The 15017-nt window shown below is 39.4% G+C and overlaps 1 protein-coding gene across 5 annotated transcripts in view; it reads right to left on the bottom strand.

Annotated features, from left to right (window-relative positions):
* LOC125691466 (desmoplakin) overlaps positions 1-15017 on the bottom strand; it is a 46064-nt gene that overhangs the window by 16004 nt on the left and 15043 nt on the right. For all 5 annotated transcript variants that reach the window (XM_048940877.1, XM_048940874.1, XM_048940878.1 and 2 more), the window contains exons 2-13: positions 12720-12822; positions 10970-11118; positions 10494-10668; positions 7777-7905; positions 6631-6681; positions 5636-5797; positions 4565-4669; positions 3346-3441; positions 2687-2812; positions 2135-2287; positions 851-1005; positions 194-320 (exon numbers count right to left, since the gene is read on the bottom strand). In XM_048940877.1, coding sequence (XP_048796834.1) covers positions 194-320; positions 851-1005; positions 2135-2287; positions 2687-2812; positions 3346-3441; positions 4565-4669; positions 5636-5797; positions 6631-6681; positions 7777-7905; positions 10494-10668; positions 10970-11118; positions 12720-12822 — 1531 coding nt within the window. The remainder of the gene's footprint in view (positions 1-193; positions 321-850; positions 1006-2134; positions 2288-2686; positions 2813-3345; positions 3442-4564; positions 4670-5635; positions 5798-6630; positions 6682-7776; positions 7906-10493; positions 10669-10969; positions 11119-12719; positions 12823-15017) is intronic.

The raw sequence follows: 15017 nt of genomic DNA, 5'->3' as shown, positions 1-15017 counted from the left end.
TGGGAAAGTGTTTTTCTTCTCTTTAAATAAAATGCCAATTTCCATATATAACTGCTTGTGTAACCCAGCAAAAGGCAGGCCCACAGTTTTGCAGAACATACAGCTGAATTGGAAACTACAAGCACTGTTTGGAGCAGCAGAGGACAGGTCACGAATCTCCCCGGTCTACAGTTAAGGCCTGCTGTAGTCTCACCTTGGCAATAGTCATCGCTCTGATTTTCTCAATGTCAATCATGCAGTAGTGCCAAGATACCAGGCTCTTCATGTTGATATACAGCTGGTTCCACAAAGCCAGAATAGCTTCATAGTATTGCTCGATTCTGAGATGGGAGAAGAAATTTCATCGTTAAAACTTGTACATTTTAGTAGCTTAGCTAAAAAATATCACAAGAAACAGTTATGGATGTTAAGTATGGATGTTGGATGTTAAGTGTTTTAAGGCTTTTCTTTAACAGAAAAAGAAACAAACCTGAAAATGAATTTATCCATAACTTTCAGATTAATAATGAGTATAACAACGAATACACAGCTAGAATTCCAAACTAACTCCAGTAATTTGCTTAAGAGTATAGGTAGCCACTGCTAACCATTTTTTTTTCACCGTGCCAAAAAGAAAAGAGCAAGCTAAGACTTTTTTCTTCTCATAGGAGAGGCTAAAGTAATATTATGCACATAATTCTAACTACCAAAAGCCATAAAAAAATTATTAACAATAGAACAAATCAGGCTTTGAGACAGAACTCACTCTTTTAACAATCAGGACATGTCTATGGCATGAGCACAGCAATGCCTGAGCTGGATCCACTCAAGCCACCTCATGTCTGCAAGAAAATTCAACTTGGCAACTCACTTGGTAGCAAGATCCACTGCTAATGGATTTGGGGGTGGGATGATCAGACTAACAGATGGCACGAGCATATCCACTCCTCCAGGGCCAGTCACCAACCACTTGCTGCGTTCATTGTTGTCCTTCAGGATGCATTCATCTCCTTTGCGCACTGTTTTCTGTAAGGAACATAGAACAACATGTTTGTTCTTTAGTAAGATGGGGTTTCTAGGAGAGACAGGCAAGGATGATGTACCTAGATTACAGAACCAGGAGTGCTTAACAGCTGCTATGTGCATGTGTACATCCCTGCTTGATATTAACTCTGTAAAACTAACTGGGAGCCACAGAACACTCTAAGCATCTGCCAGTCCAGCTGATGATCAGATCTGGGGCTTGCCATGACATACATCAAAAGACAGAGCGTGGGCACATGGGTACTGTAAGCTACACAATCATTTATGGCTGTAAGCCACCCCACAGCAAGCTGGAAGCAAATGGATGCTTAGTGCTGCAAATCATACTTGAGAAGGGACCAGGAGCAAGTGCCACAGAGCTAGATTCACCAGCAATGTCTGCCAGACATTCTGACACCCTGAGGCCACAGGCCTGGATGGTGCAGCTTACAACCCACACACAGCCAAGAGGGGAAAGCTCCTCCTATCATTTATCGTACCAGGAGTCCCCGTATCATTTTTGGACATCACTAGCAAAAAGCCACAGGCTTTACACTGACCTGATCATTCAGAGTCTTTGAATTTGTTTGGTCTTATCTTCTCCTGAGCAGATTCTAGCTTGTTTAACTGTAAGGACGATTGCCAAGCAGCCAGGCAAACACTGCCTACGTTTGTTTTGTTTTGCTTATAGTTCCAACAAGTAGTTAGCTCTGCGTGGGCTGAACTTCTGTGATTCCAGAATAAAGTGTGATATGGAAGATCACAGAGAGTGGATAGCAGAAACCCCAGATTATAAACACACATCACAATGGTCAATTAGTGGTCACTACAGGAGTGCAACTCAGTGAATCAGGTAAAAAAGGTTTTACAGATAAAACATAGGAAAACTAGGTAACTGGGAACCAATAAGAAAAAGAGCAAGTAGAAAATACACGTAAGCATGCTGTTAAGAGACAACACAGAAATAAACTTCAGCATATCCAGCACTTAAGAGGAAGAAATCACCACCATTAACTTCATACTCCTACTTGCAAAAATGTTACACCTATCAGCTCAATTGTTTGTCTACTAAATCATTTGCTATATTTTAGTTTACATTATTTTCATTTCAGCTAAAAAAGGGACACATTACCAGATCCTGTTTGTAGTCACACAGAGCCTTGAGTATAATGGGCTTGTTACTCCGGTAATCTGGGTTACGTGGCTTCAGCTGCACAATCTTCCTGGATTTATTCACCAAACTCTGCACTTGCCTCTTGTATTCGAGAATTCTCTCTCGTTCATTCTGCAAAGATCAACTGTAGGTTAAAAACTCATCCTAAAAAGAAACCACATCTAGTTCCCACTAGTTTATTTAGAGGCATATATCTGGAGCTCACTGTAGGCAAAAATTTCTTTATCTACAGAGGGATGAGTCTTAAGCCTATAATGTAAAATTGTAGCTTGAAGAAAGAGAAGAGAAACAACAAATAAATTATTATTGCAACTTGAACAAGCTGTTGTTTTTTGTACCCATTTGTAGGCTATCTCAAGAAAAGGAGATGAATATATCATTAATGATTCAAGTTCACTCAGTACTGTTTATCAACGTTCCATTATATTTGGGTTAATATTTGGTCTCTAAAGGGGTCAACTATTATCCATGCAAGGCAGAACATTATCTGTGAGTAGGATGGAACAGTACCTCCAGCTCCTTGATCTGCTCCAGCAAGCTCTGAAGTGACATGCTCTTATCACATATGAACTTCTTTCTGATGGAGTCCTGTAAATTCTTCAGATAGCTCTCTGTAGCTTGGGCCTCCTCAAAGAACTACAGGAAAAGAGTTGTGATTTCAGTTGCACACAGTTCTCACAGAAATGTCTACCACAAATTAATGGACTCCTTTCATGAGAAATCCCAGTTCACATCCAGCAGAACTGCAGCATTTACAACAGTTTGATAACGCTGTGTTACATCTAATTGTGCATGGATTTAAGAAGATTTTGGTACAGAAAAAATACCTGTGGTAGGATTTACGCTTTTAACCAAACTTTTGAAGGATGGGACAGATCTCCCACAAACTATTAATCACATTCACAATTTGTCAACTAATTTCTTAAAACTCTAACATGAGCAAAACATGTAGACAGCCGTCACAATTCTTACTGGTGGAAAAGCATAAACACAGTTTTATGTTAGCCTATATTGCTAGCTAGTGAAGTGAGCTCTTAGAAATAAGTCAGTTCTTTTTATAAGCGTGTATGTTTTAAATGTTTTGATGCGAGAACATGAAGTTTAAAGTAACCATTTGTGAACAAGTACTTGCCTAGTACTTACGTAATACAAAAGTAAGTACTACCCACCTGAAAGTAAGCTGCATTCTCTTTCAAATGAACGTCAATGCACTTGGTGATCTGAAGAATCCAGCTCCACTGAGTTTGCAGTGTGTCCATGTAGGCCTAAGAAAACAAATAATATCCAGAACTCAAATTACCACATGGATCTCTCTTCTGTATCCAGACTCAAGCACAATTATTTAATTTGAATTTCTGCAGAGAGTAAATATCTACTAGAGCAAACTAATGTACACCACAATAAGGTAACTCATGCAAATAGTTTCCCTGCTTCTAAGTGTCTACCTAACTGAAGGCAGTTACATACCTGTTTGTGGGCTATAAAGAGAAACTTGTTCTTGACTTGAATTTTGTTTGATCAGCATAAAGCCTGAAGTGCATGAACAAAGGGGTGAAATGCAAAAACAGCAGTGTACATGAAACATTTCAATGGCAAACTGTCCTCCTTCCAAGGGGAACTGTCAAACAATTTTTCATGATGGCTACTTCTATAGCAAGACGTCTCACATACCCTTCATGTAAATAGTTTGGAAAGTTACATACTGCTTTTTACTTCACTGCTGAAGCCCACAATGATTTTTCTTTAAGGCAGAAACTGATCACACAGTGAATTATGAGTGAATTCTACACAGTATGATAGCAAATTACAAACTAAACATATTGAAAAGGAGAAAGAACTCTGTTTTTGTGGGTTCTTTCACACATTTAAAACAACAGCAGTTCCTAAAGACTAAGATTTTTCCTTAGTCTTGATTAAGGTGTAGAAACATACTATAAATTTCAGCTGCAAAAAGTACTTGCACTAGATTAAACATAAACCCTTAGAGGGTGTGGCTATCTTCAAAACATTGAGATAGCAGGAGAATGGCATGTCTTCCTGCTATATTCCACTGCACTGAAGTTAACTCACATGAAATATAGCAATTTCAATATATTTAGACAACTCCCTAAGCCCCCATATTAATTTTTACATGCATCCATCATCAAATTTGGTAGCAATGAGATCTCTCAAGCTCTTAAGAAGTCTTCAGTAGCTGTGTCTGCGGGTTTGCAGGAGGTAGTAACATTTATTAGAGTAGTTCTCACAATTGGATAAAAATTGATAGGGTTTTTGGCAAGCCAGCCGTTCTCATGTCTAAATGCAGCATTCCATTTGTCGACTTTCACTACGAACTCTTCCCATACAGCAAGTAAAGGAGCAAGTTAAATCACATGAAGCTTAACTCACCTCAATTTTGTCTGAAGCAGGGTGCTGGTTGAGCACAAGCTGGTCACTTTCTTGCTTTAGCTTGTTGAGTTCTTTTTCTTTAAGCTCCAGTTCACTCATACGTTTCTAATAACCAAAACACAGTGCTAAATGAGCTTCCAAAGACACAGAACTTAGAGTGATTTACTTAACTTTTTCCTGGTAGTTTGTATAATGATTGCATAAAAGCAATGATTGTATAAAATTATCCCCGCTAACAGTGCATGTTAATTCTACTAAATGCACTGAAGCTACATATGAAGTCAGAAGAATCAAAGAAGGTGGTCATTTTAGTTCTAGTCTCTAGACTTGCCACTTCATAGAGCAAAGCACCCAAAATGCAGCTTTTCTTGTTGAAGAGGAATGATGAAAGCAAGAATTAGTGTATCTTGCAAGATCCATAACAACTAACCGAAAAAGAATAGAGAATCTCCTTAATGGTGTGACTTTCATTTCTCTTTTACTCTGATGACCAGCACCAACACTGGCTAAAGAAACACATGCTCAATTTCCATTTGTGCCCACAGAAAACACTTAGGAGAACTGCAAGCCAGTCCTGATGGTGCTCTCAATGCGCTGAGACCATCAGGGGAAAAGAGAGTAGTTCCCTCATGTGTAGCCCTAGCACCTGGTGAAGAGATTAGGACCACATCAGGGATCACTAGCCCCTGCATAAGCCCTAACAGGGAGAACTGGGCAGCTTGATTCAAGTCCTCTAGTTTAGCATGCATGCACAGGCTACGTGTAATTACTAGCCCTCAATGAACTGTACTGATAAAGCTAGTATCCAAGGTCGAATGAATACACAGGTGGCTGAGTGTGAGTATTATCTTCCAGTTGATGTTTAATCTTGATTCAAAAGGTCGTCACATAGTACTTAATCCAACAGTGTTTTGACAATAAAAAACCAACCAACCAACCAAACAAACAAAAAAAATCAATAGATTCTTAGTGAAGAAATGCCATGATCAGTTCCCCTGAGACAAGCTGCTCCTCCCTCAATATGCCAAAAGAAAATTCCAGGGCAAGCAGAAGGAGATTGTGCTATCTTACAGAGAAGGCCTCCTGCTTCCTGGAGATATCTGTGTTCCTGTCACTCCAGTCATAGAGAAGCTCCTCTTCCTCACAGTCATTGATCCACATGATCTCTCTGCTGGTTGCTTGGATAAGGTTCTGGAATTGACGGAGCTGATCCATTCTCTCAAAGGAGTATTTCTGCAAGGAATTCCAAAATGAGAAGCAATAAACACAGAAGAGGCTGTGCTGGGTGGAGAAGGGGAAGCCAAGAGAACAGCATGCACATTCATGCGTTTTTTATCTGAACTAAGAATAACAGTAAAATCCACACAGCTATAAAATCTGCTGGCAATGGACAAGGGATAACATGCACGGATTTGAAGAACAACAGGGATCTGAAGTCACCAGGTTCTTCAGTCATTTCAAGCAAATGCAGCAGATGTGCAGGCAGGCAAGCAAAAAGACATGGGGAAAATAAAACGCCTGAAAATTTAACCTGGCTTTTACTTCCATTTGCTGCTGATAGTATACCCTTCATTTTGTACCAGTGCCTTTTGCACAGATAATAATTCATGAAAAGATTCTTTCTCTGTCCTTGCATCATACTGCATATCTGCTATTTGAAATGCACACAGGAAACAGCTTCCAATCCCACGGGTTAAGTCTATAATTTGCACAAGATTCTTGTGTTTTACATGATGACATGGGCAAGACACACAGTCCTCCTAACATAGACCAACTTTGCTGCTATATCAGTTCCTATTAAGGAAGTAGACTACTACTCTGCACCTGCTTAGTGATCAACACCTTCACCTGGTGCAAAGTAGGAACTTTCTGGTGAGGGTAAATCAATTATAAACCTGGCAATGAATTAATCTCAAGTTCGTGCTTCAAACTGAGCCTTATATAAGCTACAAAGCACTGCTGAATGGCACTACTTATATGTGCATCTATATTGGCTCTCACACCAGTGTTAGAACAAAAAACATTTATCATAGAAGGCATCAGACATGAAAACATCCTGTGCTCACCAGCAGTCCTTCGTATTCTTCCTCCAGCTGATGAACGGCAGCCTTCTCACGCTGAAATAAAGAGCAAACATGTAGTGTGCCTTTTAGAAATTGCCTTTCTTTACAGAGCCAGCACCACAATGTTAAAACTTCAGGTGGTAATTCACAATGTCTGCAACAGATCCAAACAGGTCAGCAGCAGGTTTGCACCAGTGGAGGACCAGAAGTATAAAAACAAGACTTGAGCAAACAAATTTCCCACAGAGATGTTCATAAGCAAGGTTGAACATAAACCCTGTAATACCACACCAGCTTCCAAAATTGGATCTCTTTCTCAATCAGACTCTAGATGGCTATGGGGAACAATCCAGTCCTTGAGCCAGCTTTGTAAAGACTATGAAGTAGTGTAAATTATGACCTGAGCAGCATGCTCTGATTTTATTCTTATTTCTATGAATGGGAGTGTGCATAACCTTGGAACTAATAATTGATAGGGCTACCCTTCCTACTTCTTGAATAAGTAGAAGGAACAAGGGAAAAATAACCCTTCCACTCTAGCTTGTCTGAGAAAACAGAGCTCCAGAACTGAATCTTTTTTCCTTTAGATCCAACTCCCTCTCCTCTTGTCCACATGAGGAATTAACAGAAAAGAGTTGAGATAAAGTAAGCCTTTCTCCTACACCTAGCTGTTGGGCTAATAACTGAAGAAATTAACTACTGCACTTCTTTATTCCAATCACAAAACTTAGATAGATGAGAAACTGCAGAAGGATTAAACAAACACAAAAAAGTTATAAACTTAGCCCACAGTTTGGGCTAAGCACCTACATAATCCTTTCACTTCCTTATGTTAACTTAAGAAAGTGAAAACAATAACTCTTGGCCATTCTCTCACCCAAAATATCCCAATGTGTAATTGCCAGTTTGGGTACACAATGATGAAACATTAAATAACACTAAATTTTCATTATAAAATTCTAAGGAAAGAAGTGGAGCACAAAATAATTGTGAAATAATAAATATTAGGATGGAAAGTTGTTGCTATCACTACGTCAATGCTTTCTCAAGAGAAGCTCTGCTGTTCAGTCTTACTTGCTGCAATGGAACATTGGCAAGCCAAGGTTACAAATCCAGACCAAGCAATGCGTAAGGGAAGACAGTAATTACCAGATCTGTTTTGACTTTGTCCAGGTGCCAGCGATAGTCTCCAATGGCATTGTGAGTTCTTCTGTGGTCACTAATCTGTTGCTCAATGGATGCTGCATCAAACCCCCATTTCACCAGCTCCATTTCAGCCTAGGAAAAAGGGACAGCATTTGTGCTTTCATTTCAAACAAGACACTATAACCTAAATCAGAACAACAAGGTTGAAAGAAACATGATCATGCAGTAAGAAGGAAAACTGCACTGTAGTTTAGAATGGGGGTTAAAAATGTCTTTAAATTGCCTTCACTTCAACTGCGTGAGAGGCTCTCAAAATAGAAGAAACAAAGTAGGGAATATACTTAAGTTTGAAATTAGATAAGATGAAGCACACTCATTAGTATAAAGTTTTCTACAACACTGTTCATAATACATGTGAAAATGTACAATCATGTTCTGCAGTCCAGTACACTACATACCATTTTAATTACATACAAGTAACACCACTGACTTCAGTTAAATTCAGTCAAGCCAGACAAAAAAAACCAAGTAATTAATTTAAAAACAAAAAACAAACAAACAAGAAAAACAAACAAAAAAAAAAGAAGCCAAGCTATGTATTAAATAAATTGAAAAGATTATAAAACATGTTGTTTGTCTTGTACTTTGGCAACTTTTATTATAGGATGATGAAGAAAAATCTCTAGAAACAGCATTTGAAAGAACAGTAATACACCTGGATAATTCCTAGCTTGAAAACTGTCTGACTCCAGTTCTTGGTTTCATTATTTGCAAATACTAAAATCCACCAAATTGACAGCTCAAATCCTCAAATTCCAAAGCACCTTTTGCTCTGTGAAGACAATCACAATCCATCCTTTTATGAATGCCTCTGTGAGCATATGCACTGTAGAGAATTATGTATCTTAATCTTGGGTTGGGACTCAATTTGGTAATTACCAGCCTGGGGCCAAATCTCTATGAGTCAGCAGATGTCAATTAAGCCTGAACCACACTCAGGCGTAGGGGTTCAAAGGCAAGGGCTGAGAATGTTCTGAGAAATGAAACCATTTTACATTCAGCTATCTAAAAGTTACAGGACTTTGACCCTTCTCAATTATATTTATACAGTCTAGAGAGTCCGTAGCAACAGACTTGAAAGACTGCCAACATGCAAACAAAGGCTCTCTGGATATCAGTCCACCTTCCTTAATTTTGCAATGGAAATCTGACCAGCCCTCTTACCACCTGGCTCTCCTGTCAGCACACCATCCGGACACAAGATACAAAAAACACAGGCAGAAAACCACCACAGCTGCTCAGACTTTTTTTCTGCTATCTCATCATGTTATCTTGGTCACAACATGAGCCGATAGTAAGAGAGAGGGAAGGAGAGGTAGGCTGCAAAGTTGAAAATAAACCTTCCCTAAAAAAAAAAAAAGCTCAAAAGCCAAATAGGAAGCCTCAGCTTTGCTTTAGAGACTGAAAAGGAGAGTGAGTCTTTTTCTTTCACTGCAGCTATTGTGTGGGAACTCAGCTGTAAAGTGCTTGCTCAGTGAGGGGTGCCTGAGCAGGGAGTCACTGGCATCTCTGCGAGGTGCAGCATGTTCAGAATCTTTCATCACTGGAAGGAGGCCCAGTGTCTGTCCAACATCATTCCTCAAGCCATGGCAGGTCTGATAATCAGCCTACTCTCCCACAGTACGTGAAGAGCAATCATTATCTGCTGCTGCTCTACTGGCACCATGCCCGTAAATGTTAGCACTCAAAGGAGTGCATCTCCACTTCCCTTTCTTCCTCTAAGACAGGTCGTGATATGGGAGGGCACTGGAAGACCAGACTATGACTGGCATTCACATAAGTATGGGAACTGTACACAGCTCTCCCCTGCTCATTTGGTTTGCATAGCAGCCACCTGGTAAACACCATGTGTAGATAACAATGACAGGATCACTAAGCAACAACCTAATAAAAGAGAGATAAAAATACTGCAACTTCAAATTACAGGGAGTCTGCAAATTCTGTCTCGGGCCTCCCTGCTCCTTTTTCTCCTAACTATCTCTCAGTAAGTGCTGTCCAACTACAAACACAAAACTTCCACACCAGCAGCACAAGAACACTTCAGGCTCTTAATGCATGCTTCTACTCCAGGCCATGCCATCAACACCTGTGGATAGGCAAATTTATTCTGTGCATGCAACAGGTACACATGAAAATGCTGAAGCTGCTTTTAAGGCAGCAACTTCTGGAAGTTTAGTCCTGTGGAAGTTAACTCTACCTTCTAGCTCCCATTTTGATAAGGATGTAGTAGAGGAAGAAAAATTGCAAAATATTGGGTAGTAGTTAAATCTATGAAGTTGGCCTCATCTGTAAAGAGTTAAAAAGCATTAAGGAAATATGTGGAAGGAAGGAAGGAAATAATGAACACCATAATCTCTAGCAGAAACATGCCAATGTCTTTTGTTATGTTAACAGTTGTGTCTCATTTTTTGTTTTCAAATCTGACTTCCACTTTTTCCCCTGCAAAAGATCTCCAAATCCATTTTTGTATTAGTGAAAACTCACCACTCATAAAATGCTGCAAAAAAGAGGAAAAAAAAAAGAGGAACTTGGAACAACTTACTATCATCTAAACATACTTTTAATGCTCCACTAGCATTCATAACATCACTGCATGACAAGGTGATATTCTTAAGCAAAATTAGGTTTTATCATTGTCTCTAGGTTTTGTACAGACTTACCTTCTGTTGCCTCATCCAATTTAAGCATTCACTTGTGACACGTTTTGTATACTCATCCCAGCCTGAACCACTCTGAGAGGAGTAGCAACCACCACCTTTGGAGCTGGCCCTCCTGGCACGGGGAACACTGATGGCTTTGTACAGAGCACGCATTTGCTCTTGAAGTTGAAGCAGCCTGAAAGGGAAGGAACCAGTTACTTTCTATCAGGCAAACACCCAGAAAACATGAAAACAATACAGTTCCCATCTTTTACTGAACCATTAGATATTCAAAAATAAATGCTGATAGCACAGGTTGTAAAAAAAAAAATATATCATGTCTAAAATTAAATTGTGACAACCAAGACTTAAAAAAAAATAAATCACTACCATTTCTTTCTATGTTATTATTTTCTGCCTGCCACATCAGAGAACGTTTCAAATACCACAGGATTATATCAATCACGTTCTCTGCCCCAGCCCTTCCCTGGTAATACCTTTTCTGATACATTTCACAGGGCTGATTCATCTGCCTTAGCTCTCTGATCAGCCCATCCAGGATGTCCATTTGGTCATTTGCCTGTGCAAAACATTCTTCCAGATCTCTGTTTCCTCTAATCTGAACACCATCACCATATTTCAATTCCTAAAATTAAAAAAAAAAAGAAGATGGAGATTAAATATTTACTGCATAAACTTCACATTGTTTTAAGAGTGATGCTATGAGGACCAATAATTTTTAAGAAGAATAAAAGGTTTCAACTGCTAGGTCTCTGATTGACAGATTTAATTAGCTGAAGTCCAATTACTAAAAGATTCATAGTCATTTGAAAGTCCTAATTACAAATAAAATATACAGAAAAAATTTTAAATAAAGTACCAGATAAACATTTCCATAAACAACAGCACATTATGACTGAGTTTTATTTCAGAGGAGCCAAGGCAGCACTCAGTGCACTGAGTTTTTAAGACCGCATGAAGTAGGAATGGCTTTTGTGTTTAGAAGGCAAGAATCAAACATTCTGTCCAAGCTGGAGTTGGTGATCTCATCTCCCAGTTCTTCAGATTTTTTCCTAAGATTCTAAGAGCTACAGCCATTGCATCTTTTCTCACAAAATACACACTGCATCTCGTCTGCCTGGCATCAGCTGCATAGCCAGGTGTCTCCAGTGCACTGGACCAGCATGGTCATGGTGCTTCAGAGAAGGAAGACAAGGCCTTTTGATCTCACCCTGCACTGACAAGGCCATGCTGAACTAAACATAATCCAGCTGTGATTTGATTCTGCAAAGAAAATGTTGATGGGCTTCGTTACTTAGTCCCATGGGAAAAAAACAGCAAACAAAAAAACAGCAATGTTGTGTCACCAAGCTGGAACCAAACATCGCTTCCTTTTAACTTCACTGCAATAATATTAATCCTTAACAAGAGGCATTATTTACTATGGCATTGATTTTTATGCAAATACGCTCTCACATGCTGTACCACTGAAAAGGAAATAAACTGCTAACAACAGAGTTCATTCCCAGAAGAATTTTCTGTTCACTGAGGGTCAAAAAGTGCACATTAAATTTCCTCTACTGCAAGTACTGCAAACAGATTCTAGAACTCAATGGCCTCAACAGCAAGATGTGCTCACCATCCTGCACTTCCTTTGACTTAGTGACGAGTAACCCATCCCCAGATACAGTGGGTTTGTGTGACACACAGCAAAGATCATCTGTACATAGCTCAGATGAAACAGCTGACCAGATTTTAAGCTTATTTCAAATGCTTCTTTAGAAATCAGCTGGAAAAACAAACGTGGTGAAGGTTTTTATGATGGTTATGACACCTGACAGGATACATTAAGGGAGGGTAAGTGGCCATAACATTATTAGCATCTTCACCAGTAGTGGCCTTGATCACTGATAAGATGAAAAATGAGATGCATTAGAATTTATTCAAAAGGTGTTTTATTGTTCTTTTTTGGTTTTGCATTTTGCCTTTTAAAATCAAAAAGGTCTCCTTATTTTAACCAGCTGCACGTCAATCAGTTTTACTGATCAATGACTGTAGACAGAAGCAAGAGATCCAGTAAGGATGCATGTCACTCCACTCTAAGGGTAAGTGGCAGCTGCCTCACGTAAATTGCTAAAAGGGTAGAAAAGAGATGAAGAACCACAGCCACTGTATTCAGTTAACAATGCAGCACTCATTCCCTACAAATATTCATAATCATTTTATCTAAGAAGAAAAAGCACTCACAGGTTGTACTATGAGCTCAGCTCTCATCAGGCAATCTGAACAGTTTTGCAGAAGCTCCTGAATGGTGTTCTGACGTCTGGTAACTGTACAGGTTCCATTCTGACTGTTGGGGAAGAGAAGAATAAGATGAAGTAAGTACAAAGTAACCACACTTCACAAAGAGAAACGTTTAGTAGGAATTCCCAATAGCCACAAGAAGTTATGTGAAATAAGAAATCTAGTTAAGCTTTGGAGGCAGAAACATGCTTGGTCTGCTCTCTCCTCCATAACTTCACTGTGAAGTTTAATGCTGATTCCACAGTGGTAGAGCAACTTTGACACTGTGCATCAGCAGACATGGAATAACTTCACTGCAGGATCATGCAGAAGATGGAGCCTCCCATGAAGTTAAGAGAAAGGTTTTCTTCCAGTACAGGTATTTGCAGCTTTGACAGACGAAATTTTGACAGTAGCACAGTATAAATAAATTATTCATGATCTTTCTTAGAGTCAACACATTAGAATGTAGTTACATTATTGCATATGTTATCATGCCAGCCACTGAACTTAAGAGTATAAAAAGATCACAGGATTCTCTGCTATGCAAGTGCATGAACACACACGTCTATACAAGTACACAAAGGGCCTTTTTATAAGAGGAAATTATTAAAAAAAATCAGTGCAGTGTCTCAAAAAAGGCATTACAAGATGCTTAAGCTATTACAGAAACAGATATAGGGGCTGGAGTCAGAGGACCTGTTTTTTCACAACTATGTAAAAGTTTACAGTGGGGGTGCCATGTAAAACTACTAGTTAAGAAACACTAGAGGAGAAAACAGCTAAGGTAGATAGTGGGATCGTTACTATTGTCTTGTACATAATCCACTGCAACTGCACCACCAGAAGGTTGCTTTTCCAGGATTTGGTCACCTTGGGATCCTGCCACCAAAGCGAGCCACTGCTAGTTGAAGGTGGGTGAGGTGCTTCAAGCTAGGAATCATTCCTTGCTGATAGAATCAGAGCTCCCAAGCAAGCTCAGGCAGCTCCCAAACCCAGGCGCTTGCCAGTAGAACTGAAGTAAACCTTACTAAGAGAGGATAAGAAACAAAGAGGCTTCCACGCCTTGCCTGGTTCTCTGACTGCAGTGTTCATAGCAGGTAACATCCTCCATTTTAATTCACTGGAGGCCCAAATCTTCCATACAACACTAATATCAAAAAGACTATCTCTGTGCAAGCCCGTCCAATGCTACATAACCTGGATGTCATTTGGATACTCTGGAAAACTTTCCATTGACTCCGATCATACTTAGCAAAAGGAATTGTGACACATGGTAGAGCTGTCCTTGGGAAAAATCACTGCTGTGAAGGGAAACATTCAACAGTACCCTTTAAGAGGGCTTCTGAAGTGTGTGTAGCTCTTCTTCTAGCAGCCTGTCATTCTCCTTCCTATGAGCATTTCTCGAATAAGTGGTAACAAAAACTTTAAAGCTGTTCTTGTCAATATCTGGGAATAAACCTTTGAAAACAGAGGCAGGACTGGAGAATCACTGGATGACCTAAAACAAGCTGTACACACACAGCTCTTGCTTACACCATGACCTTTGGCTGCATAAACACTGTACACCCTACTGTGCTATGCATGCCTGTATATCTTGGAAACAGCTTAAAGAAAGCAGCTGCACAACTGATTTTATGCCAGGTTTCCCCATTGGTTTCCTTTTCTAAATAATTCCTTCACCTTAGGCCTCGCTGTTGTGTTTGGATCGAGACGTATCTGACTGCATCTAAAATTTACATTAATTATACCTACAATTACACTCATTAATGAGACACTAAAGAAGAGAGAGGATTCTTCCACATGATTTTCTCTTTTTGGAACATAAGAAGGGTATTTTATTCTTCAATTGCTTTTGTAATCATCTCCTGATAGCTACAAATGCCCGATGTCCATTAAAGCCAAAGGAACCAGACCTCTAATAAATTAGCATTCCTCCACCGAGTTCTGTGTAACTTGACTGACCTCAAAGCGATTAGCTCACATTACACTGAGAGAAGTCTGAATAATGTCCAAACAATGACTGTCACAGTTAACACTAGGAGAAACTGTGAAGAAAAGGTGCTTTCTAAAACCAAACTACAAGAACAAGTTGGTAGACAGAAAAATACAGAATTGTAAGTATTGTGTGTTCATTCCACTGCTTTAGAATACCACATCCAGCATTACTGCCCAAAAATTCAAAAAGTTGGAAAGCTTAAGGTGGCTTAATACAGATGGGCAGAATGGATTGAAGGCAGGAATAAATGCCTTGTAGCGTGA

This window comes from Lagopus muta, chromosome 3 (assembly GCF_023343835.1).
Source record: "Lagopus muta isolate bLagMut1 chromosome 3, bLagMut1 primary, whole genome shotgun sequence".
NCBI classification, from domain to species: Eukaryota; Metazoa; Chordata; class Aves; order Galliformes; family Phasianidae; genus Lagopus; species Lagopus muta.
This window is presented reverse-complemented; position numbering and strand designations above follow the sequence as displayed.